General features: G+C 43.8%; 1 protein-coding gene across 3 annotated transcripts in view; it reads right to left on the reverse strand.

Annotated features, from left to right (window-relative positions):
* The window catches only part of ttc12 (tetratricopeptide repeat domain 12), a 49195-nt gene extending 23329 nt beyond the window's left edge, over positions 1-25866 (reverse strand). The window contains exons 1-9 of one of the 3 annotated variants that reach the window (XM_061217617.1): positions 25766-25866; positions 24770-24936; positions 24620-24650; positions 22540-22617; positions 21929-22050; positions 21137-21196; positions 20267-20338; positions 19064-19124; positions 17239-17427 (exon numbers count right to left, since the gene is read on the reverse strand). In XM_061217617.1, the coding sequence (XP_061073601.1) occupies positions 17239-17427; positions 19064-19124; positions 20267-20338; positions 21137-21196; positions 21929-22050; positions 22540-22617; positions 24620-24650; positions 24770-24892 (736 nt within the window). In that variant the 5' untranslated portion in view covers positions 24893-24936; positions 25766-25866. Of the gene's footprint in view, positions 1-17238; positions 17428-19063; positions 19125-20266; positions 20339-21136; positions 21197-21928; positions 22051-22539; positions 22618-24619; positions 24651-24769; positions 24937-25311; positions 25556-25765 lie in introns of those variants that run through there. The other 2 variants (XM_061217615.1, XM_061217618.1) reach the window with 2 other exon arrangements.
* Positions 25867-26407: the final 541 nt, after the last annotated feature.

A 26407-nucleotide genomic window follows, 5' to 3' on the forward strand; every position in this document is an offset into this window, starting at 1 on the left:
AGTAACAGCAGTGGTATCTGTCTGGACTCACAGTAACAGCAGTGGTATCTGACTGTACTCATGGTCAGTAACAGCAGTGGTATCTGTCTGTACTCACAGTAAAAACAGTGGTATCTGATTGTACTCACAGTAACAGCAGTGGTATCTGTCTGTACTCATGGTCAGTAACAGCAGTGGTATCTGTCTGTACTCACAGTAACAGCAGTGGTATCTGTCTGTACTCACAGTAACAGCAGTGGTATCTGAATGTACTCATGGTCAGTAACAGCAGTGGTATCTGACTACTCATGATCAGTAACAGCAGTGGTATCTGACTGTACTCACAGTAACAGCAGTGGTATCTGACTGTACTCACAGTAACAGCAGTGGTATCCTTCTGTACTCAATCGGTAACAGCAGTGGTATCTGTCTGTACTCACAGTAACAGCAGTGGTATCTGTCTGTACTCATGGTCAGTAACATCAGTGGCATCTGTCTGTACTCACAGTAACAGCAGTGGTATCTGTCTGTACTCAGTCGGTAACAGCAGTGGTATCTGACTGTACTCATGGTCAATAACAGCAGTGGTATCTGACTGTACTCATGGTCAGTAACATCTGACTGTACTTATGGTCAGTAACAGCAGTGGTATCTGTCTGTACTCACAGTAACAGCAGTGGTATCTGTCTGTACTCATGGTCAGTAACAGCAGTGGTATCTGTCTGTACTCACAGTAACACAGCAGTGGAATCTGTCTGTACTCACAGTAACAACAGTGGTATCTGACTGTACTCATGGTCAGTAACAGCAGTGGTATCCGTCTGTACTCAATCGGTAACAGCAGTGGTATCTGTCTGTACTCACAGTAACAGCAGTGGTATCTGTCTGTACTCATGGTCGGTAACAGCAGTGGTATCTGTCTGTACTCACAGTAACAGCAGTGGTATCTGTCTGTACTCACAGTAACAGCAGTGGTATCTGTCTGTACTCACAGTAACAGCAGTGGTATCTGAATGTACTCATGGTCAGTAACAGCAGTGGTATCTGACTACTCATGATCAGTAACAGCAGTGGTATCTGACTGTACTCACAGTAACAGCAGTGGTATCTGACTGTACTCACAGTAACAGCAGTGGTATCCTTCTGTACTCAATCGGTAACAGCAGTGGTATCTGTCTGTACTCATGGTCAGTAACATCAGTGGCATCTGTCTGTACTCACAGTAACAGCAGTGGTATCTGTCTGTACTCAGTCGGTAACAGCAGTGGTATCTGACTGTACTCATGGTCAATAACAGCAGTGGTATCTGACTGTACTCATGGTCAGTAACATCTGACTGTACTTATGGTCAGTAACAGCAGTGGTATCTGTCTGTACTCACAGTAACAGCAGTGGTATCTGTCTGTACTCATGGTCAGTAACAGCAGTGGTATCTGTCTGTACTCACAGTAACACAGCAGTGGTATCTGTCTGTACTCAATCGGTAACAGCAGTGGTATCTGTCTGTACTCACAGTAACAGCAGTGGTATCTGTCTGTACTCATGGTCGGTAACAGCAGTGGTATCTGTCTGTACTCACAGTAACAGCAGTGGTATCTGTCTGTACTCATGGTCAGTAACAGCAGTGGTATCTGACTGCACTCATGGTCAGTAACAGCAGTGGTATCTGTCTGTACTCACAGTAACAGCAGTGGTATCTGTCTGTACTCATGGTCAGTAACAGCAGTGGTATCTGTCTGTACTCACAGTAACAGCAGTGGTATCTGTCTGTACTCACAGTAACAACAGTGGTATCTGACTGTACTCATGGTCAGTAACAGCAGTGGTATCCGTCTGTACTCAATCGGTAACAGCAGTGGTATCTGTCTGTACTCACAGTAACAGCAGTGGTATCTGTCTGTACTCACAGTAACAGCAGTGGTATCTGAATGTACTCATGGTCAGTAACAGCAGTGGTATCTGACTACTCATGATCAGTAACAGCAGTGGTATCTGACTGTACTCACAGTAACAGCAGTGGTATCTGACTGTACTCACAGTAACAGCAGTGGTATCCTTCTGTACTCAATCGGTAACAGCAGTGGTATCTGTCTGTACTCACAGTAACAGCAGTGGTATCTGTCTGTACTCATGGTCAGTAACATCAGTGGCATCTGTCTGTACTCACAGTAACAGCAGTGGTATCTGTCTGTACTCAGTCGGTAACAGCAGTGGTATCTGACTGTACTCATGGTCAATAACAGCAGTGGTATCTGACTGTACTCATGGTCAGTAACATCTGACTGTACTTATGGTCAGTAACAGCAGTGGTATCTGTCTGTACTCACAGTAACAGCAGTGGTATCTGACTGTACTCATGGTCAGTAACAGCAGTGGTATCTGTCTGTACTCAGTCAGTAACAGCAGTGGTATCTGACTGTACTCATGGTCAGTAACAGCAGTGGTATCTGTCTGGACTCACAGTAACAGCAGTGGTATCTGACTGTACTCATGGTCAGTAACAGCAGTGGTATCTGTCTGTACTCACAGTAAAAACAGTGGTATCTGATTGTACTCACAGTAACAGCAGTGGTATCTGTCTGTACTCATGGTCAGTAACAGCAGTGGTATCTGTCTGTACTCACAGTAACAGCAGTGGTATCTGTCTGTACTCACAGTAACAGCAGTGGTATCTGAATGTACTCATGGTCAGTAACAGCAGTGGTATCTGACTACTCATGATCAGTAACAGCAGTGGTATCTGACTGTACTCACAGTAACAGCAGTGGTATCTGACTGTACTCACAGTAACAGCAGTGGTATCCTTCTGTACTCAATCGGTAACAGCAGTGGTATCTGTCTGTACTCACAGTAACAGCAGTGGTATCTGTCTGTACTCATGGTCAGTAACATCAGTGGCATCTGTCTGTACTCACAGTAACAGCAGTGGTATCTGTCTGTACTCAGTCGGTAACAGCAGTGGTATCTGACTGTACTCATGGTCAATAACAGCAGTGGTATCTGACTGTACTCATGGTCAGTAACATCTGACTGTACTTATGGTCAGTAACAGCAGTGGTATCTGTCTGTACTCACAGTAACAGCAGTGGTATCTGTCTGTACTCATGGTCAGTAACAGCAGTGGTATCTGTCTGTACTCACAGTAACACAGCAGTGGAATCTGTCTGTACTCACAGTAACAGCAGTGGTATCTGACTGTACTCATGGTCAGTAACAGCAGTGGTATCTGTCTGTACTCAGTCAGTAACAGCAGTGGTATCTGACTGTACTCATGGTCAGTAACAGCAGTGGTATCTGTCTGGACTCACAGTAACAGCAGTGGTATCTGACTGTACTCATGGTCAGTAACAGCAGTGGTATCTGTCTGTACTCACAGTAAAAACAGTGGTATCTGATTGTACTCACAGTAACAGCAGTGGTATCTGTCTGTACTCATGGTCAGTAACAGCAGTGGTATCTGTCTGTACTCACAGTAACAGCAGTGGTATCTGTCTGTACTCACAGTAACAGCAGTGGTATCTGAATGTACTCATGGTCAGTAACAGCAGTGGTATCTGACTACTCATGATCAGTAACAGCAGTGGTATCTGACTGTACTCACAGTAACAGCAGTGGTATCTGACTGTACTCACAGTAACAGCAGTGGTATCCTTCTGTACTCAATCGGTAACAGCAGTGGTATCTGTCTGTACTCACAGTAACAGCAGTGGTATCTGTCTGTACTCATGGTCAGTAACATCAGTGGCATCTGTCTGTACTCACAGTAACAGCAGTGGTATCTGTCTGTACTCAGTCGGTAACAGCAGTGGTATCTGACTGTACTCATGGTCAATAACAGCAGTGGTATCTGACTGTACTCATGGTCAGTAACATCTGACTGTACTTATGGTCAGTAACAGCAGTGGTATCTGTCTGTACTCACAGTAACAGCAGTGGTATCTGTCTGTACTCATGGTCAGTAACAGCAGTGGTATCTGTCTGTACTCACAGTAACACAGCAGTGGAATCTGTCTGTACTCACAGTAACAGCAGTGGTATCTGTCTGTACTCATGGTCGGTAACAGCAGTGGTATCTGTCTGTACTCACAGTAACAGCAGTGGTATCTGTCTGTACTCATGGTCGGTAACAGCAGTGGTATCTGTCTGTACTCACAGTAACAGCAGTGGTATCTGTCTGTACTCATGGTCAGTAACAGCAGTGGTATCTGACTGCACTCATGGTCAGTAACAGCAGTGGTATCTGTCTGTACTCACAGTAACAGCAGTGGTATCTGTCTGTACTCATGGTCAGTAACAGCAGTGGTATCTGTCTGTACTCACAGTAACAGCAGTGGTATCTGTCTGTACGCACAGTAACAGCAGTGGTATCTGTCTGTACTCACAGTAACAGCAGTGGTATCTGTCTGTACTCATGGTCAGTAACAGCAGTGGTATCTGTCTGTACTCACAGTAACAGCAGTGGTATCTGTCTGTACTCACAGTAACAACAGTGGTATCTGACTGTACTCATGGTCAGTAACAGCAGTGGTATCTGTCTGTACTCACAGTAACAGCAGTGGTATCTGTCTGTACTCACAGTAACAGCAGTGGTATCTGTCTGTCCTCATGGTCAGTAACAGCAGTGGTATCTGTCTGTACTCACAGTAACAGCAGTGGTATCTGTCTGTACTCACAGTAACAACAGTGGTATCTGACTGTACTCATGGTCAGTAACAGCAGTGGTATCCGTCTGTACTCAATCGGTAACAGCAGTGATATCTGTCTGTACTCACAGTAACAGCAGTGGTATCTGTCTGTACTCATGGTCAGTAACAGCAGTGGTATCTGACTGCACTCATGGTCAGTAACAGCAGTGGTATCTGTCTGTACTCACAGTAACAGCAGTGGTATCTGTCTGTACTCATGGTCAGTAACAGCAGTGGTATCTGTCTGTACTCACAGTAACAGCAGTGGTATCTGTCTGTACTCACAGTAACAGCAGTGGTATCTGTCTGTACTCATGGTCAGTAACAGCAGTGGTATCTGTCTGTACTCACAGTAACAGCAGTGGTATCTGAATGTACTCATGGTCAGTAACAGCAGTGGTATCTGACTACTCATGATCAGTAACAGCAGTGGTATCTGACTGTACTCACAGTAACAGCAGTGGTATCTGTCTGTACTCACAGTAACAGCAGTGGCATCTGACTGTACTCATGGTCAATAACAGCAGTGGTGTCTGTCTGTACTCATGGTCAGTAACAGCAGTGGCATCTGTCTGTACTCACAGTAACAGCAGTGGTATGTGACTGTACTCATGGTCAGTAACAGCAGTGGTATCTGTCTGTACACATGGTCAGTAACAGCAGTGGTATCTGACTGCACTCATGGTCAATAACAGCAGTGGTATCTGTCTGTACTCACAGTAACAGCAGTGGTATCTGTCTGTACTCATGGTCAGTAACAGCAGTGGTATCTGTCTGTACTCACAGTAACAGCAGTGGTATCTGTCTGTACTCACAGTAACAGCAGTGGCATCTGACTGTACTCATGGTCAATAACAGCAGTGGTGTCTGTCTGTACTCATGGTCAGTAACAGCAGTGGCATCTGTCTGTACTCACAGTAACAGCAGTGGCATCTGACTGTACTCATGGTCAATAACAGCAGTGGTGTCTGTCTGTACTCATGGTCAGTAACAGCAGTGGTATCTGTCTGTACTCATGGTCAGTAACAGCAGTGGTATCTGACTGCACTCATGGTCAGTAACAGCAGTGGTATCTGTCTGTACTCACAGTAACAGCAGTGGTATCTGTCTGTACTCATGGTCAGTAACAGCAGTGGTATCTGTCTGTACTCCCAGTAACAGCAGTGGTATCTGTCTGTACTCATGGTCAGTAACAGCAGTGGTATCTGTCTGTACTCACAGTAACAGCAGTGGTATCTGTCTGTACTCACAGTAACAACAGTGGTATCTGACTGTACTCATGGTCAGTAACAGCAGTGGTATCTGTCTGTACTCAGTCAGTAACAGCAGTGGTATCTGACTGTACTCATGGTCAGTAACAGCAGTGGTATCTGTCTGGACTCACAGTAACAGCAGTGGTATCTGACTGTACTCATGGTCAGTAACAGCAGTGGTATCTGACTGTACTCATGGTCAGTAACAGCAGTGGTATCTGTCTGTACTCACAGTAAAAACAGTGGTATCTGATTGTACTCACAGTAACAGCAGTGGTATCTGTCTGTACTCATGGTCAGTAACAGCAGTGGTATCTGTCTGTACTCACAGTAACAGCAGTGGTATCTGTCTGTACTCACAGTAACAGCAGTGGTATCTGAATGTACTCATGGTCAGTAACAGCAGTGGTATCTGACTACTCATGATCAGTAACAGCAGTGGTATCTGACTGTACTCACAGTAACAGCAGTGGTATCTGACTGTACTCACAGTAACAGCAGTGGTATCCTTCTGTACTCAATCGGTAACAGCAGTGGTATCTGTCTGTACTCATGGTCAGTAACATCAGTGGCATCTGTCTGTACTCACAGTAACAGCAGTGGTATCTGTCTGTACTCAGTCGGTAACAGCAGTGGTATCTGACTGTACTCATGGTCAATAACAGCAGTGGTATCTGACTGTACTCATGGTCAGTAACATCTGACTGTACTTATGGTCAGTAACAGCAGTGGTATCTGTCTGTACTCACAGTAACAGCAGTGGTATCTGTCTGTACTCATGGTCAGTAACAGCAGTGGTATCTGTCTGTACTCACAGTAACACAGCAGTGGTATCTGTCTGTACTCAATCGGTAACAGCAGTGGTATCTGTCTGTACTCACAGTAACAGCAGTGGTATCTGTCTGTACTCATGGTCGGTAACAGCAGTGGTATCTGTCTGTACTCACAGTAACAGCAGTGGTATCTGTCTGTACTCATGGTCAGTAACATCAGTGGCATCTGTCTGTACTCACAGTAACAGCAGTGGTATCTGTCTGTACTCAGTCGGTAACAGCAGTGGTATCTGACTGTACTCATGGTCAATAACAGCAGTGGTATCTGACTGTACTCATGGTCAGTAACATCTGACTGTACTTATGGTCAGTAACAGCAGTGGTATCTGTCTGTACTCACAGTAACAGCAGTGGTATCTGTCTGTACTCATGGTCAGTAACAGCAGTGGTATCTGTCTGTACTCACAGTAACACAGCAGTGGAATCTGTCTGTACTCACAGTAACAACAGTGGTATCTGACTGTACTCATGGTCAGTAACAGCAGTGGTATCCGTCTGTACTCAATCGGTAACAGCAGTGGTATCTGTCTGTACTCACAGTAACAGCAGTGGTATCTGTCTGTACTCATGGTCGGTAACAGCAGTGGTATCTGTCTGTACTCACAGTAACAGCAGTGGTATCTGTCTGTACTCATGGTCAGTAACAGCAGTGGTATCTGACTGCACTCATGGTCAGTAACAGCAGTGGTATCTGTCTGTACTCACAGTAACAGCAGTGGTATCTGTCTGTACTCATGGTCAGTAACAGCAGTGGTATCTGACTGCACTCATGGTCAGTAACAGCAGTGGTATCTGTCTGTACTCACAGTAACAGCAGTGGTATCTGTCTGTACTCATGGTCAGTAACAGCAGTGGTATCTGTCTGTACTCACAGTAACAGCAGTGGTATCTGTCTGTACTCACAGTAACAGCAGTGGTATCTGTCTGTACTCATGGTCAGTAACAGCAGTGGTATCTGTCTGTACTCACAGTAACAGCAGTGGTATCTGAATGTACTCATGGTCAGTAACAGCAGTGGTATCTGACTACTCATGATCAGTAACAGCAGTGGTATCTGACTGTACTCACAGTAACAGCAGTGGTATCTGTCTGTACTCACAGTAACAGCAGTGGCATCTGACTGTACTCATGGTCAATAACAGCAGTGGTGTCTGTCTGTACTCATGGTCAGTAACAGCAGTGGCATCTGTCTGTACTCACAGTAACAGCAGTGGTATGTGACTGTACTCATGGTCAGTAACAGCAGTGGTATCTGTCTGTACTCATGGTCAGTAACAGCAGTGGTATCTGACTGCACTCATGGTCAGTAACAGCAGTGGTATCTGTCTGTACTCACAGTAACAGCAGTGGTATCTGTCTGTACTCATGGTCAGTAACAGCAGTGGTATCTGTCTGTACTCACAGTAACAGCAGTGGTATCTGTCTGTACTCACAGTAACAGCAGTGGCATCTGACTGTACTCATGGTCAATAACAGCAGTGGTGTCTGTCTGTACTCATGGTCAGTAACAGCAGTGGCATCTGTCTGTACTCACAGTAACAGCAGTGGCATCTGACTGTACTCATGGTCAATAACAGCAGTGGTGTCTGTCTGTACTCATGGTCAGTAACAGCAGTGGTATCTGTCTGTACTCATGGTCAGTAACAGCAGTGGTATCTGACTGCACTCATGGTCAGTAACAGCAGTGGTATCTGTCTGTACTCACAGTAACAGCAGTGGTATCTGTCTGTACTCATGGTCAGTAACAGCAGTGGTATCTGTCTGTACTCCCAGTAACAGCAGTGGTATCTGTCTGTACTCATGGTCAGTAACAGCAGTGGTATCTGTCTGTACTCACAGTAACAGCAGTGGTATCTGTCTGTACTCACAGTAACAACAGTGGTATCTGACTGTACTCATGGTCAGTAACAGCAGTGGTATCTGTCTGTACTCAGTCAGTAACAGCAGTGGTATCTGACTGTACTCATGGTCAGTAACAGCAGTGGTATCTGTCTGGACTCACAGTAACAGCAGTGGTATCTGACTGTACTCATGGTCAGTAACAGCAGTGGTATCTGACTGTACTCATGGTCAGTAACAGCAGTGGTATCTGTCTGTACTCACAGTAAAAACAGTGGTATCTGATTGTACTCACAGTAACAGCAGTGGTATCTGTCTGTACTCATGGTCAGTAACAGCAGTGGTATCTGTCTGTACTCACAGTAACAGCAGTGGTATCTGAATGTACTCATGGTCAGTAACAGCAGTGGTATCTGACTACTCATGATCAGTAACAGCAGTGGTATCTGACTGTACTCACAGTAACAGCAGTGGTATCTGACTGTACTCACAGTAACAGCAGTGGTATCCTTCTGTACTCAATCGGTAACAGCAGTGGTATCTGTCTGTACTCATGGTCAGTAACATCAGTGGCATCTGTCTGTACTCACAGTAACAGCAGTGGTATCTGTCTGTACTCAGTCGGTAACAGCAGTGGTATCTGACTGTACTCATGGTCAATAACAGCAGTGGTATCTGACTGTACTCATGGTCAGTAACATCTGACTGTACTTATGGTCAGTAACAGCAGTGGTATCTGTCTGTACTCACAGTAACAGCAGTGGTATCTGTCTGTACTCATGGTCAGTAACAGCAGTGGTATCTGTCTGTACTCACAGTAACACAGCAGTGGTATCTGTCTGTACTCAATCGGTAACAGCAGTGGTATCTGTCTGTACTCACAGTAACAGCAGTGGTATCTGTCTGTACTCATGGTCGGTAACAGCAGTGGTATCTGTCTGTACTCACAGTAACAGCAGTGGTATCTGTCTGTACTCATGGTCAGTAACAGCAGTGGTATCTGACTGCACTCATGGTCAGTAACAGCAGTGGTATCTGTCTGTACTCACAGTAACAGCAGTGGTATCTGTCTGTACTCATGGTCAGTAACAGCAGTGGTATCTGTCTGTACTCACAGTAACAGCAGTGGTATCTGTCTGTACGCACAGTAACAGCAGTGGTATCTGTCTGTACTCATGGTCAGTAACAGCAGTGGTATCTGTCTGTACTCACAGTAACAGCAGTGGTATCTGTCTGTACTCACAGTAACAGCAGTGGTATCTGTCTGTACTCATGGTCAGTAACAGCAGTGGTATCTGTCTGTACTCACAGTAACAGCAGTGGTATCTGTCTGTACTCACAGTAACAACAGTGGTATCTGACTGTACTCATGGTCAGTAACAGCAGTGGTATCCGTCTGTACTCAATCGGTAACAGCAGTGGTATCTGTCTGTACTCACAGTAACAGCAGTGGTATCTGTCTGTACTCATGGTCAGTAACAGCAGTGGTATCTGTCTGTACTCACAGTAACAGCAGTGGTATCTGTCTGTACTCATGGTCAGTAACAGCAGTGGTATCTGACTGCACTCATGGTCAGTAACAGCAGTGGTATCTGTCTGTACTCACAGTAACAGCAGTGGTATCTGTCTGTACTCATGGTCAGTAACAGCAGTGGTATCTGTCTGTACTCACAGTAACAGCAGTGGTATCTGTCTGTACTCACAGTAACAACAGTGGTATCTGACTGTACTCATGGTCAGTAACAGCAGTGGTATCTGTCTGTACTCAGTCAGTAACAGCAGTGGTATCTGACTGTACTCATGGTCAGTAACAGCAGTGGTATCTGTCTGGACTCACAGTAACAGCAGTGGTATCTGACTGTACTCATGGTCAGTAACAGCAGTGGTATCTGACTGTACTCATGGTCAGTAACAGCAGTGGTATCTGTCTGTACTCACAGTAAAAACAGTGGTATCTGATTGTACTCACAGTAACAGCAGTGGTATCTGTCTGTACTCATGGTCAGTAACAGCAGTGGTATCTGTCTGTACTCACAGTAACAGCAGTGGTATCTGAATGTACTCATGGTCAGTAACAGCAGTGGTATCTGACTACTCATGATCAGTAACAGCAGTGGTATCTGACTGTACTCACAGTAACAGCAGTGGTATCTGACTGTACTCACAGTAACAGCAGTGGTATCCTTCTGTACTCAATCGGTAACAGCAGTGGTATCTGTCTGTACTCATGGTCAGTAACATCAGTGGCATCTGTCTGTACTCACAGTAACAGCAGTGGTATCTGTCTGTACTCAGTCGGTAACAGCAGTGGTATCTGACTGTACTCATGGTCAATAACAGCAGTGGTATCTGACTGTACTCATGGTCAGTAACATCTGACTGTACTTATGGTCAGTAACAGCAGTGGTATCTGTCTGTACTCACAGTAACAGCAGTGGTATCTGTCTGTACTCATGGTCAGTAACAGCAGTGGTATCTGTCTGTACTCACAGTAACACAGCAGTGGTATCTGTCTGTACTCAATCGGTAACAGCAGTGGTATCTGTCTGTACTCACAGTAACAGCAGTGGTATCTGTCTGTACTCATGGTCGGTAACAGCAGTGGTATCTGTCTGTACTCACAGTAACAGCAGTGGTATCTGTCTGTACTCATGGTCAGTAACAGCAGTGGTATCTGACTGCACTCATGGTCAGTAACAGCAGTGGTATCTGTCTGTACTCACAGTAACAGCAGTGGTATCTGTCTGTACTCATGGTCAGTAACAGCAGTGGTATCTGTCTGTACTCACAGTAACAGCAGTGGTATCTGTCTGTACGCACAGTAACAGCAGTGGTATCTGTCTGTACTCATGGTCAGTAACAGCAGTGGTATCTGTCTGTACTCACAGTAACAGCAGTGGTATCTGTCTGTACTCACAGTAACAGCAGTGGTATCTGTCTGTACTCATGGTCAGTAACAGCAGTGGTATCTGTCTGTACTCACAGTAACAGCAGTGGTATCTGTCTGTACTCACAGTAACAACAGTGGTATCTGACTGTACTCATGGTCAGTAACAGCAGTGGTATCCGTCTGTACTCAATCGGTAACAGCAGTGGTATCTGTCTGTACTCACAGTAACAGCAGTGGTATCTGTCTGTACTCATGGTCAGTAACAGCAGTGGTATCTGTCTGTACTCACAGTAACAGCAGTGGTATCTGTCTGTACTCATGGTCAGTAACAGCAGTGGTATCTGACTGCACTCATGGTCAGTAACAGCAGTGGTATCTGTCTGTACTCACAGTAACAGCAGTGGTATCTGTCTGTACTCATGGTCAGTAACAGCAGTGGTATCTGTCTGTACTCACAGTAACAGCAGTGGTATCTGTCTGTACTCACAGTAACAGCAGTGGTATCTGTCTGTACTCATGGTCAGTAACAGCAGTGGTATCTGTCTGTACTCACAGTAACAGCAGTGGTATCTGTCTGTACTCATGGTCAGTAACAGCAGTGGTATCTGTCGGTACTCACAGTAACAGCAGTGGTATCTGTCTGTACGCACAGTAACAGCAGTGGTATCTGTCTGTACTCATGGTCAGTAACAGCAGTGGTATCTGTCTGTACTCACAGTAACAGCAGTGGTATCTGTCTGTACTCACAGTAACAGCAGTGGTATCTGTCTGTACTCATGGTCAGTAACAGCAGTGGTATCTGTCTGTACTCACAGTAACAGCAGTGGTATCTGTCTGTACTCACAGTAACAACAGTGGTATCTGACTGTACTCATGGTCAGTAACAGCAGTGGTATCCGTCTGTACTCAATCGGTAACAGCAGTGGTATCTGTCTGTACTCACAGTAACAGCAGTGGTATCTGTCTGTACTCATGGTCAGTAACAGCAGTGGTATCTGTCTGTACTCACAGTAACAGCAGTGGTATCTGTCTGTACTCATGGTCAGTAACAGCAGTGGTATCTGACTGCACTCATGGTCAGTAACAGCAGTGGTATCTGTCTGTACTCACAGTAACAGCAGTGGTATCTGTCTGTACTCATGGTCAGTAACAGCAGTGGTATCTGTCTGTACTCACAGTAACAGCAGTGGTATCTGTCTGTACTCACAGTAACAGCAGTGGTATCTGTCTGTACTCATGGTCAGTAACAGCAGTGGTATCTGTCTGTACTCACAGTAACAGCAGTGGTATCTGAATGTACTCATGGTCAGTAACAGCAGTGGTATCTGACTACTCATGATCAGTAACAGCAGTGGTATCTGACTGTACTCACAGTAACAGCAGTGGTATCTGTCTGTACTCACAGTAACAGCAGTGGCATCTGACTGTACTCATGGTCAATAACAGCAGTGGTGTCTGTCTGTACTCATGGTCAGTAACAGCAGTGGCATCTGTCTGTACTCACAGTAACAGCAGTGGTATGTGACTGTACTCATGGTCAGTAACAGCAGTGGTATCTGTCTGTACTCATGGTCAGTAACAGCAGTGGTATCTGACTGCACTCATGGTCAGTAACAGCAGTGGTATCTGTCTGTACTCACAGTAACAGCAGTGGTATCTGTCTGTACTCATGGTCAGTAACAGCAGTGGTATCTGTCTGTACTCACAGTAACAGCAGTGGTATCTGTCTGTACTCATGGTCAGTAACAGCAGTGGTATCTGTCTGTACTCACAGTAACAGCAGTGGTATCTGTCTGTACTCACAGTAACAGCAGTGGCATCTGACTGTACTCATGGTCAATAACAGCAGTGGTGTCTGTCTGTACTCATGGTCAGTAACAGCAGTGGCATCTGTCTGTACTCACAGTAACAGCAGTGGTATGTGACTGTACTCATGGTCAGTAACAGCAGTGGTATCTGTCTGTACTCATGGTCAGTAACAGCAGTGGTATCTGACTGCACTCATGGTCAGTAACAGCAGTGGTATCTGTCTGTACTCACAGTAACAGCAGTGGTATCTGTCTGTACTCATGGTCAGTAACAGGAGTGGTATCTGTCTGTACTCACAGTAACAGCAGTGGTATCTGTCTGTACTCATGGTCAGTAACAGGAGTGGTATCTGTCTGTACTCACAGTAACAGCAGTGGTATCTGTCTGTACTCACAGTAACAGCAGTGGTATCTGTCTGTACTCACAGTAACAACAGTGGTATCTGACTGTACTCATGGTCAGTAACAGCAGTGGTATCTGTCTGTACTCAGTCAGTAACAGCAGTGGTATCTGACTGTACTCATGGTCAGTAACAGCAGTGGTATCTGTCTGGACTCACAGTAACAGCAGTGGTATCTGACTGTACTCATGGTCAGTAACAGCAGTGGTATCTGACTGTACTCATGGTCAGTAACAGCAGTGGTATCTGTCTGTACTCACAGTAAAAACAGTGGTATCTGATTGTACTCACAGTAACAGCAGTGGTATCTGTCTGTACTCATGGTCAGTAACAGCAGTGGTATCTGTCTGTACTCACAGTAACAGCAGTGGTATCTGTCTGTACTCACAGTAACAGCAGTGGTATCTGAATGTACTCATGGTCAGTAACAGCAGTGGTATCTGACTACTCATGATCAGTAACAGCAGTGGTATCTGACTGTACTCACAGTAACAGCAGTGGTATCTGACTGTACTCACAGTAACAGCAGTGGTATCCTTCTGTACTCAATCGGTAACAGCAGTGGTATCTGTCTGTACTCATGGTCAGTAACATCAGTGGCATCTGTCTGTACTCACAGTAACAGCAGTGGTATCTGTCTGTACTCAGTCGGTAACAGCAGTGGTATCTGACTGTACTCATGGTCAATAACAGCAGTGGTATCTGACTGTACTCATGGTCAGTAACATCTGACTGTACTTATGGTCAGTAACAGCAGTGGTATCTGTCTGTACTCACAGTAACAGCAGTGGTATCTGTCTGTACTCATGGTCAGTAACAGCAGTGGTATCTGTCTGTACTCACAGTAACACAGCAGTGGTATCTGTCTGTACTCACAGTAACAACAGTGGTATCTGACTGTACTCATGGTCAGTAACAGCAGTGGTATCCGTCTGTACTCAATCGGTAACAGCAGTGGTATCTGTCTGTACTCACAGTAACAGCAGTGGTATCTGTCTGTACTCATGGTCGGTAACAGCAGTGGTATCTGTCTGTACTCACAGTAACAGCAGTGGTATCTGTCTGTACTCATGGTCAGTAACAGCAGTGGTATCTGACTGCACTCATGGTCAGTAACAGCAGTGGTATCTGTCTGTACTCACAGTAACAGCAGTGGTATCTGTCTGTACTCTTGGTCAGTAACAGCAGTGGTATCTGTCTGTACTCACAGTAACAGCAGTGGTATCTGTCTGTACTCACAGTAACAGCAGTGGTATCTGTCTGTACTCATGGTCAGTAACAGCAGTGGTATCTGACTGCACTCATGGTCAGTAACAGCAGTGGTATCTGTCTGTACTCACAGTAACAGCAGTGGTATCTGTCTGTACTCATGGTCAGTAACAGCAGTGGTATCTGTCTGTACTCACAGTAACAGCAGTGGTATCTGTCTGTACTCATGGTCAGTAACAGCAGTGGTATCTGTCTGTACTCATGGTCAGTAACAGCAGTGGTATCTGTCTGTACTCACAGTAACAGCAGTGGTATCTGTCTGTACTCACAGTAACAGCAGTGGTATCTGTCTGTACTCACAGTAACAGCAGTGGTATCTGTCTGTACTCATGGTCAGTAACAGCAGTGGTATCTGTCTGTACTCACAGTAACAGCAGTGGTATCTGAATGTACTCATGGTCAGTAACAGCAGTGGTATCTGACTGTACTCACAGTAACAGCAGTGGTATCTGTCTGTACTCACAGTAACAGCAGTGGCATCTGACTGTACTCATGGTCAATAACAGCAGTGGTGTCTGTCTGTACTCATGGTCAGTAACAGCAGTGGCATCTGTCTGTACTCACAGTAACAGCAGTGGTATGTGACTGTACTCATGGTCAGTAACAGCAGTGGTATCTGACTGCACTCATGGTCAGTAACAGCAGTGGTATCTGTCTGTACTCACAGTAACAGCAGTGGTATCTGTCTGTACTCATGGTCAGTAACAGCAGTGGTATCTGTCTGTACTCACAGTAACAGCAGTGGTATCTGTCTGTACTCATGGTCAGTAACAGCAGTGGTATCTGTCTGTACTCACAGTAACAGCAGTCGTATCTGACTGTACTCATGGTCAGTAACAGCAGTGGTATCTGACTGTACTCATGGTCAGTAACAACAGTGGTATCTGTCTGTACTCACAGTAACAGCAGTGGTATCTGTCTGTACTCAGTCGGTAACAGCAGTGGTATCTGTCTGTACTCACGGTCAGTAACAGCAGTGGTATCTGTCTGTACTCATGGTCAGTAACAGCAGTGGTATCTGTCTGTACTCACAGTAACAGCAGTGGTATGTGACTGTACTCATGGTCAGTACCAGCAGTGGTATCTGTCTGTACTCATGGTAAGTAACAGCAGTGGTATCTGTATCTGTCTGTACTCACAGTAACAACAGTGGTATCTGTCTGTACTCATGGTCAGTAACAGCAGTGGTATCTGTCTGTACTCAGTCAGTAACAGCAGTGGTATCTGACTGTACTCATGGTCAGTAACAGCAGTGGTATCTGACTGTACTCATGGTCAGTAACAGCAGTGGTATCTGACTGTACTCATGGTCAGTAACAGCAGTGGTATCTGTCTGTACTCATGGTCAGTAACAGCAGTGGTATCTGTCTGTACTCACAGTAAAAACAGTGGTATCTGATTGTACTCACAGTAACAGCAGTGGTATCTGTCTGTACTCATGGTCAGTAACAGCAGTGGTATCTGTCTGCACTCACAGTAACAGCAGTGGTATCTGTCTGTACTCACAGTAACAGCAGTGGTATCTGAAACTACTCATGATCAGTAACAGCAGTGGTATCTGACTGTACTCACAGTAACAGCAGTGGTATCCTTCTGTACTCAATCGGTAACAGCAGTGGTATCTGTCTGTACTCACAGTAACAGCAGTGGTATCTGTCTGTACTCATGGTCAGTAACAGCAGTGGCATCTGTCTGTACTCACAGTAACAGCAGTGGTATCTGTCTGTACTCAGTCGGTAACAGCAGTGGTATCTGACTGTACTCATGGTCAGTAACATCTGACTGTACTTATGGTCACTAACAGCAGTAGTATCTCTCTGTACTCACAGTAACAACAGTGGTATCTGACTGTACTCACAGTAACAGCAGTGGTATCTGTCTGTACTCACAGTAACAACAGTGGTATCTGACTGTACTCACAGTAACAACAGTGGTATCTGACTGTACTCAAGGTCAGTAACAGCAGTGGTATCTGACTGTACTCATGGTCAGTAACAGCAGTGGTATCTGTCTGTACTCACAGTAACAACAGTGGTATCTGACTGTACTCACAGTAACAACAGTGGTATCTGACTGTACTCAAGGTCAGTAACAGCAGTGGTATCTGACTGTACTCATGGTCAGTAACAGCAGTGGTATCTGACTGTACTCACGGTCAGTAACAGCAGTGGTATCTGTCTGTACTCACAGTAACAGCAGTGGTATCTGTCTGTACTCACAGTAACAGCAGTGGTATCTGTCTGTACCCACAGTAACAGCAGTGGTATCTGTCTGTACTCACAGTCAGTTATGGCCTGAGAGAGTAGCTCTAGGCCTCCGCAGTAGTACATGATCATCTGCTCAGGTTTCTTTTGCTTTTCCAGCAGGAGGTGTACAGTCACTGCCTCTTCTTTTCCCATCTCAAATTCATCCCGAGCTCCCTTGTCCTGCATTTCCTTCTTCTCCTCCAGATCCACCTGGGTCAGGTACTCTAAAGAAAGACAACAGAGATGGGAAGAGACTGAATAGGGCTGTAGGGGTAGGTTACACAGGTGATGATCAATTCCAAGCTTTTTAGTTTCAGAAAATGCTTATTTTGAGTAAGTATCATAATAAAACAAAACCACTCAACTTTATAACTTGAATAGAAACCCTCTCATTCACTCTCATTCACCACAGACCCTGACAAAAGTTCACAGCACATTAACCTCCAGCAGACTGGCAGACATGTAATTTTACTCCTCATTGGAGCAAAAATAAAAAAATGGGGCATTTTTGACAGTGTAATATATGTCGGCTATAATTCCTGAGAAGCACAGACATCCTGTAGACTCTTAAGATAAGGTAATGTTTTGTCCATGACCGATGTGAAGCTAATTTCAACAAGAAATAGTAGTTCCAAGGGAACAAGGTTTTAGCCATCAGTAACTGATTTATTTTAGGCATGACCGGATACTACAACCCTCTCAGCAGTCAATAACCGAAGTGCAGCATTTGCAATCTGAATGTTGACTTGTACACGTCCACTGCTGGTTTGAAGTTCTGAACCCTATGTGACATTCTAAGCCCAGTCTACATCAAACAGCCGACTTGAGAAGAGATGATACAGGACGATTTTAGGATGGTTTTAGTCTTAGCAGTGTGTACTGCCCAGTTTTAGAACATCTGCTCTCATCGGCTAGCGTCTCTGAAACTGACCGTGTCATGTCTCGTCTTGAGTAGACTGTTTTAGACTGGTTTTAGAATGTAGGGCTACATACATTACTAGACAAAACATATTCTCTTAACCAATCACAAAGCTCTTCAATCAAGTAATGGCCCAATAGTTCCGCAATGGCATAGGTGTCAGTGTCATTGACATTATTTAGCAAGCTAATATTATGTTGCTACAAAAACCACGGTAGCAAACAATAAATATAGACAATACAGCATTAATGTTAGCTACACATGCACTCACCGAGCACTTTATTAGGAACATTTTTATTTATTACACCTACTTATTCATGTGATTATCTAATCAGCCAATTCTGTGGCAGCAGTGCAATGCATACAATCATGGAGATATAGGTCAGGAGCTTCAGGTAATGTTCATATCAAGTGCTTGGTGAGTGCATAAAGCTCACTAGAAGAAACGGAAACAGTCAATTGCGCAGAGTGGTTGGAAACATTTGTGGTCTTTCAGGCAGACATTCTCAATAGTGTATTTAACCAAGAGCGAAAGCTTTTTTTTAAACAGAAATGCACATTTGCTCCTTTGGCTGCTCAAGGGGTACCACATCAAAGATAGAGAAGACAGGTGCACATTAAGCACAGGTTTTCTGCTTAATGTGTTGCACCAATTCATTTTATTACACAAAATTTGCTTGATAAGATGGGGATAATTCATTTGCACAGCCCAGATAAATATTTGCTTAATTTACCTGAATGATGTTCAGCCAACAAACGATATACTCCATCTAATTTGTGGTGTTATTGTGACAACTGCAGAGCCTGTCAGAGTAAAAAGACCATACTAAACGCTGAAGTGGCATAACCTTCCTGAATAGACATGGCCTCTAATAATAAATGCTTGTATCGGCCATAGAATAACATTAACAGTAGAGGCTTTGGGAGCAGACAGGTCGTACGTTTTACCAAGGCAGTTCGGCCAGGTTCAATGTCCAAAATCCTTTGATAGCATCCTCGTGCCTGAGAAAGTTTAAAACCAGAATGATTACTCTATTATTACAGAACTATTATATCCAACAGTAGAGAGAAACACATGAGAGGTTACACATTACCATCCAATTTCCAAGTGAAAAGTAACTTCTCACACATGCTTGTCAATGCTCTATGCAGTTGGAAGGCCAAAGCAGTTGTAACAAAATATGGAAAATGTATTTCAGATACTGTGCAGGATTTATAGGAAAGTTCAAAGTATAATTTATTATTGCATTTTTTAATGAAATTAGTAATCTTGTGTGATGTCATCTAGTAATGGACTGAGAGTTCAATCAGCGCAAGCACTGGGAAAATATCCTATATTTTTGGAAAGTATCCAAAGTATCGTGACAATAAATCAAACTATTTCAATTAATTAAATCAAATGTACTGCATATGGAAAACAATAATTGAAAAATGGATGGAAAGCATCATGTCCTAACATTGCATACCTATAAGGTATCATAAGGTGTTATAATAAGTTCAGTGGTTTTTTGCATTTAGGTACAAATTAACACCCAAACTTGATAGCCTTGTCAGTTTAATTTGGTCTTCCCTAACGTGAAGCTACAACAAGTATGGGTGCAGGTGCAGATCTGTGGAAAAACACAGTGACCCCATATTTGCATTTTACTTTAATATGTGCAGCAAAAACAGTATCTCGCCTCCTTCATTAGTGGATGCACTGGTGCATCTGCAGCAACGATAATGCTCTGTATTTACTGTACATAGTGTATCATAGTGAAGTACAGCTCTTCTGAAGGGATCAAAATAAGCCTCACATTTAATTTTACATTTTTGTCATTTAGCAGATGCTTTTCATCCAAAGTGACATACAAGTGCATAGTTAAAAACATTTAACATTTAATCAGGAGGGAGGACTAAGGTATAGTCTGAAAAGGTGTGTTTTTACTCGAAATATGGGGAGGGATTCTGCTGTCCTGACAGTGGTAGGCAAGTCATTCCCCCACTGAGGAACCAGAACGGAAAACGTGCAGCACGACCGCCAGGTGCTCGTAATGAGGGAAGCACAAGGCGGCCAGAGCTGGCAGAAGGGAGCGGTCTTGCTGGGGTGTAGGGAGCCATTAAAATTTGGATGTAGAGTGGGGCAGTCCTCTCAGCAGCCTCACCTCTGTATAGATCTTCAGGCCCTGGTTGGCTCTTCCCTTGTGAATCAGAGCCTTAACGCATTTGTCATCACACTGCGGGCGACAGGACGACAAGAGCGTGAGTGCACGGCAGCAAAACACTGGATTGATATTTTTGAAGTCCTGTAGCAGGTCAGCGTGCGCTCCAGTGATGTGAAAATGGGCTCCGTGTGAAACAGGCAGCAGACTGTCTGCAGTGAAACCTGCCTCTGCGGCTCCTCTTCAGAGGACAGCCCACAAAGGGAAGAGGCAGCGCTGAGTGGACACGTGGTTCACACCGCTAATTTCAGAATTATGTTTCACATTCGACAGGACGCCTTAATGGAAAAAGAAAATGTAATTCACTGAAGAATATATGCATGCTGGGCTGAGAAACAGATGTGAGAATCATTATCTCTGACTTGGAAACACATTTTTTTTTCAGTCGTTTCAGCAGTGATTTCGGTGATGAGTTTTTTTTTTAAGAAAGGGACTTGTTCAGATATATTTTGAAGCTGAACTAGACAAAGCCAGACAAAATGTCATCTTTTCATCAAACTAGCCCTGGGCTACTATATGAGTGTCACTTTCAAAGGAATCAACTCCAGGCTAATTTCCACCCTCTGATTGGCAGCACGGCCCAGAACACACTGAACCTACATGACCCACACAGGCTCCAGAACACACTGAACCTACATGACCCACTCAGGCTCCAGAACACACTGAACCTACATGACCCACACAGGCTCCAGAACACACTGAACCTACATGACCCACTCAGGCTCCAGAACACACTGAACCTACTGACCCGCTCAGGGGTCCAGAACAGACTGAACCTACATTCCCTGACCCCTCTAAATCTGTCACACTTACCCGCAGCGCCCAGTCACAGTCACTGATGGCCTCCTTGTACTTCTGCAGCTTGATATAGGTCTACAAAAGAGACAAGTACGCAAAGTCAGTACATGAAGGCTGGCAAGCAAAAGCAGTCTGAAACGTACACCCAATTATGAGACCAGTTCGCTGCACTGATACATTTTTGCATAATAATTTCTGATGGTGTATCTTCCTTTTATAATTTTCCCTGTGGCTTAAACAGATTTTGCAAGAGTTGTAGCAGCACTAGCAGTAGCATCATGATTCGCATTTTGCAGCTGGAAAAAAGCCCCCATTGCTCAGGTGACTGACTGCAACTTACTAGTGAATAGTGACAACTGTCTATTCATGATGTGGTAGAGGCACTTTGAAATCCAGTCAACATTACTGAGTTGGGTGGTCACACCAAATATTGATTTGATTTCGATTTTTCTTCTGTTTATTCACTTGCATTTTGTTAATTGATAAAAATAAACTATTAACATTTATATTTTTGAAATCATTCTTATTTTACAGCATTTTTTCACACCTGCCTAAGACTTTTACACAGTACTGTACATGCCTGGGACCCGCAAGGTGAGTGGTTTGATCCCCAGTCTAGCCACAATAAGATCCGCACAGCCATTGGGCCCTTGAGCAAGGCCCCTCACCCTGCATTGCTCCAGGGGAGGATTGTCTCCTGCATAGTCTAATCAACTGTACGTCGCTCTGGATAAGAGCGTCTGCCAAATGCCATTAATGTAATGTAATGTTTCAGTGTGTCAGTGGAGGTGTGCATGACAGCGGCACCTGTGCCCGATTGGTGTAGAGCGTCTGCATGTCGCGCACTTTCTCCAGCCCCTCTGTGTAATGCAGGACTGCGGTTTCATAGTCACCGCAAGTATAGGCCTCATTTCCTTTCGCTTTCAGCTCTAGACATAAAAACAAACATAAAACTCCCGAAACATGAGCACAGCAACCAAACTGCAACTTCACAGAACTTTTGTAAATTAGACATGTTTTTCATGTGATATATATATATTTTTTAAACCTATAATGCACTCTGTCATTATAGCATGTGCTGCAACCTGTACTTACAACAGCTGGGCTGCAGCCACTGCACAGGAGGTTTGCAGGTTTCAGAAGTAAGCTTTAGGTACCCAGATTCACTCTGGCGTTATGGTGAAAGGACAATCCTAAACCTTCTCTGGGTGGTTCTAAGGGCAAATGCACAATGCCCTGCAAGGCTGCCAGCAACAATCCCTGCCACACACTGTCAGGATTTAATGCCAGACAACATTCCAGTGGCAGTGATGCGTGGAAAACCAGTGCTTTGTTAGCACATGCTAAATAACCGCTTTTATGCAATGTTTTTTCTTTGCTTTTTTCCCCCAGAGTATTCACTCACACACTCAACGCACCTTGCGCAAGCTCTTCATTTTTTTTCCTCCTCTCTGCTCTGTCTTCTGCATCCTTTTCTAAAATCCTCATGAAATTCTCTGTGGAAAAACATGGGAGACCTGAGGAGTCCTCTCAGGGCTTTCCACCATTAGTGGCAAGGTGATAGCTTTTACATTCTAACGCTGATAAGATTTCTGGGTCAACAGCTAGAATGAACACCATAAGTCATTGGACATTGACACATTTATTGTTGTTTTAGATGCGTAGTCTTACACTTTGAGTTCAACAAATGTAGTGATGAACGATGATTACTTCAATGTTGAAGTGCAGACTGTCAGCTTTAATTTGAGGGTATTTTCATCCATATCATATGAACCCTTTAGAAATGACAGCACCTTTGGAAAAGGTCCCCCCATTTTAAGGAGCTACAAATGTTTGTTGAACTGGCTTCACATATGTGTTTCGTTAGGCAGGTATATCAATTTGTGTTGTTAGTGAATGCAGAAGAGAGCTGTTGATGTCTAGTCTTAATTCTTGATTTTCCTTTGGAGATTGTTGTTGGGGTGTGACAACATGAGGAAGACAGCAGTGCAAATTAAGCTGGCTGTCATAAGGCTCAGAAATGAAAATCAATCAATCATGAACAAAAACAGGGCATGCCCAAGTCAACAGTTTGGTTCATTATTAACAAGAAAAAAACAACTGGTCTCTGAATTATGTCAAAAGACCCGGTAGACTGAGGAAGACCACTGTAGAGGATGACCGGAGAATACTCTCTAGGATGAAGAAAACCCCCCAACAGATCAAAAACACTCTTTTGGATGCAGGTGTACATATGTCGAAGTCTACCGTATACAGAAGACTACACCAGCAGGACTACAGAGGGTACACTACAAGATGAAAACCACTGAGAAGCCTTAAAAACAGAAAGGCAAGATTACAGTTTGCTAAAAAGCACTTAAAAAAGAGTTCTGGAACAAAGTCTTGTGGACAGATGAGACGAGATTAACATGTACCAGTGTGACAGAAAGAGTAAAGTGTGGAGAAAAAAAAAATGCCCATGATCCAAAGCAAACCACCTCATCCGTGAAAGTTGGAGGAGGTGTTATGGCTTTGGCCTGTATAGCTGCCAGTGTCACTTGTGTTCATCGATGATGTCACTGCACAAGCTAAAGAGGAGACTGAAGGCAAAAAGTCCCCAAAACAAGGAGGAACTGAAGATGGCTGCAGTACAGGCCTGGCAGAGCATCACCAGGGAAGATCCCCAGCGTCTGGTGATGTGATGTCTATGCATCACAGACTTCAAGCAGTCATTGCAAGGATATGCGACCAAATATACGAAATATTATTCTATTCTACACTATGCTACAATAGAGTGGGGGGGTATGTACAAAAGGTATAACCTTCAACCTCATTGTAATTGCATCCTCTCAAACTCAAAGTGCTGGAGTACTGAACCAAAATAACAAAACAAAAATGTGTCACTTTTTTTTTTTTTTGGGGGGGGGATTCAATTAACATTTGTCCTTTGTCCTTGAATAAAAATTTGTTTTTTTTCCCTTTACAAACACTTTTGCCGAGTTAGGCTACTTTTGGGTATTCTTTATCTTTGCAAAACAAAGGGACATACTGCTTCCGGTTAAAGGCCATATGGTACAATGGCAGCTGAGGTATGAACCAGCAAGCACTGAGACTGAACATCACTGCACTGTCAGCCAGTTATTAGGACAAAAGTTGTTGTTTCAGGCCAATTTCAGATGCAAGAGTATTACAATTAAAAAGCTTTTTGAAGGACAATCAGCTTTCTCGAACAGAACATGGCTAAATTGAAGTATTCAAACTGCATAATTAATTCACTATGGGTCAATATATGTTTTGGTGTAATTTCAAAATGAAAATTCGCTTTTTAGTTTTCCCAAAAGTGTAATAGCTGCACTACAAAGCCAGTGTGGCTGAAGCTGCATGCTAAAACATTGCATTTGGGGATATTAATCCATATGTATCTTTCACTGATGACTCCCTTCTGGTATAGCAGAAATTAGGTTTCCTGGACATACATATTACATAATTTAATACAAAACATACATTTTCCGAACTTACCAGAACTAATCTCTGAGTCATGTTTCGAATCCTAAAAAAAAAAAGACACTGGATCTCAATATCGTGACAAGCTATATCATGGATATTTAATAAAATGCAGCGAGAATAGTTGTCCCTGTAAAGTTTCTGTTGTAGTTATGAGGTTGTTACCGCGGGTGCTGTCTGCTGCTGGGATGACTTGGTGTTTATCACTGTCCTATTGAGTGGAGTCCGACACGGTTCTTCTTGCTTCCAAGAGGTTAGCAGGCGGTCTGCATTCTCTATGGCTTTCATCTGACAACACTCACTGGAGGAATTCAACCCCTTCACCAAAGTGCCTTCAACGTGGAGGAGGGAAGAGTCAGCTGGCGTCCTGAATTTTTCAGCTCACCTACGTGGTACATACGCTACTCGCCCCACGTAAGCTACATGTTGAGAACGGACTACTGTTTAATATAGCTATCTGCTGACTAAAGATGTTAACTCCTTTGGCTAACGACGTTATCCCAGATACATGCCTAATAATGTATTACAACGTACTAGCTAAATATATTTTGTAAAGCCAGTTAACGTTAGCTAATATACCCCAACTGTTAACTTCTTACAACGAACTTGGCTAATGAGAAAGCACATTGTATAAAATATGAAGTTAGCTAGCTAGCTAGGCTGGCATTAATTCGCCGGGTAACCGAATTTGACGTAATGGAACTTACTTATCTCATCAACATTCTTGAGAAATGTATCGAGATCTTTTTCATGTGTTGACATTGTAGTGCTAATCCTCGCGTTAATAAAAAGCTTGTGAAGGTGGGAAACAAATGGTAAAATGTAATGTTTCGCTTAATTGTTCCAGCTAGAAAACGCCGTCCGTGTTCAATCTAGCACTCTAGCACTTTGTTGCTTAAGCGCAGGACTCGTCACCAAGGTAACGGCCGGTATCAAAGTACTTTCTTGGCTCAGTTGGTTGCCAGTGGTGACCGTCCTGAAAACCACATGCGAAGTCCCCCTAAATGCAAGATACAGTATACCACTCAGAATGACCAAGTTGAGGCGCTCGAAGCGCAGTTAAAGGTACAATAGGTTAGATTTTGGGGTTAAAACATTGTCACAAGACCATTGTAAATCCCTTCCTATAATTGAAATAGGCTCACTGGCATGTTAACTCACCCTCTGCCTGTGTTTATAGTCTTTAAATTCCGGTTTAAAAGTGTACATTTGTCGGGCTGTCGCTCTGTGTCAAATATTGTACAGCTGTACAACAATTCAAGCTCATTGGTTGAAAATTGGTTCTAACTGCCATAGCCAATGGCGTAGGCACTTATTGTTCTTATTGTTCAAATTGCACTCCAGACAAACGATCACTGAAACTGTATACTATTGCTTGTTATCCAAGCGAGGACTACATATCTAGTTATAAAACAATACTAGTTTGTTATCGGTAGCAACAAGCAAATTAGCTGTAGTTAGCTTAACGAATGTACAACTATCCTTACGATAAAATGTGCAATATCAACATAGTAACGATTGCACAAGCGTTGTGCTTCAGGTGGATATTTGTAAATTCGGGAAGCTAACTAGTAATAGCTAATTTGCTTGTTGTTACTGCGAACTCGTATTGTTCTAACTAGATAAGCAATAGTATACAGAGTTTCAGTGATCGCTTGTCTAGAGTGCAATTTGGGCAGCTACACTTTCCTTTTATCTCTTTACGTGTTCGATCATCCGTGTTTAGCTGAACCTTTATGTCTCTTAAACTGTAAGTTACAGTTGCATCGTTTGTGGTGGACTATCATATCTTAGTTACATAGC

The sequence above is a fragment of the Conger conger genome, chromosome 13 (assembly GCF_963514075.1).
Source record: "Conger conger chromosome 13, fConCon1.1, whole genome shotgun sequence".
NCBI classification, from domain to species: domain Eukaryota; kingdom Metazoa; phylum Chordata; class Actinopteri; order Anguilliformes; family Congridae; genus Conger; species Conger conger.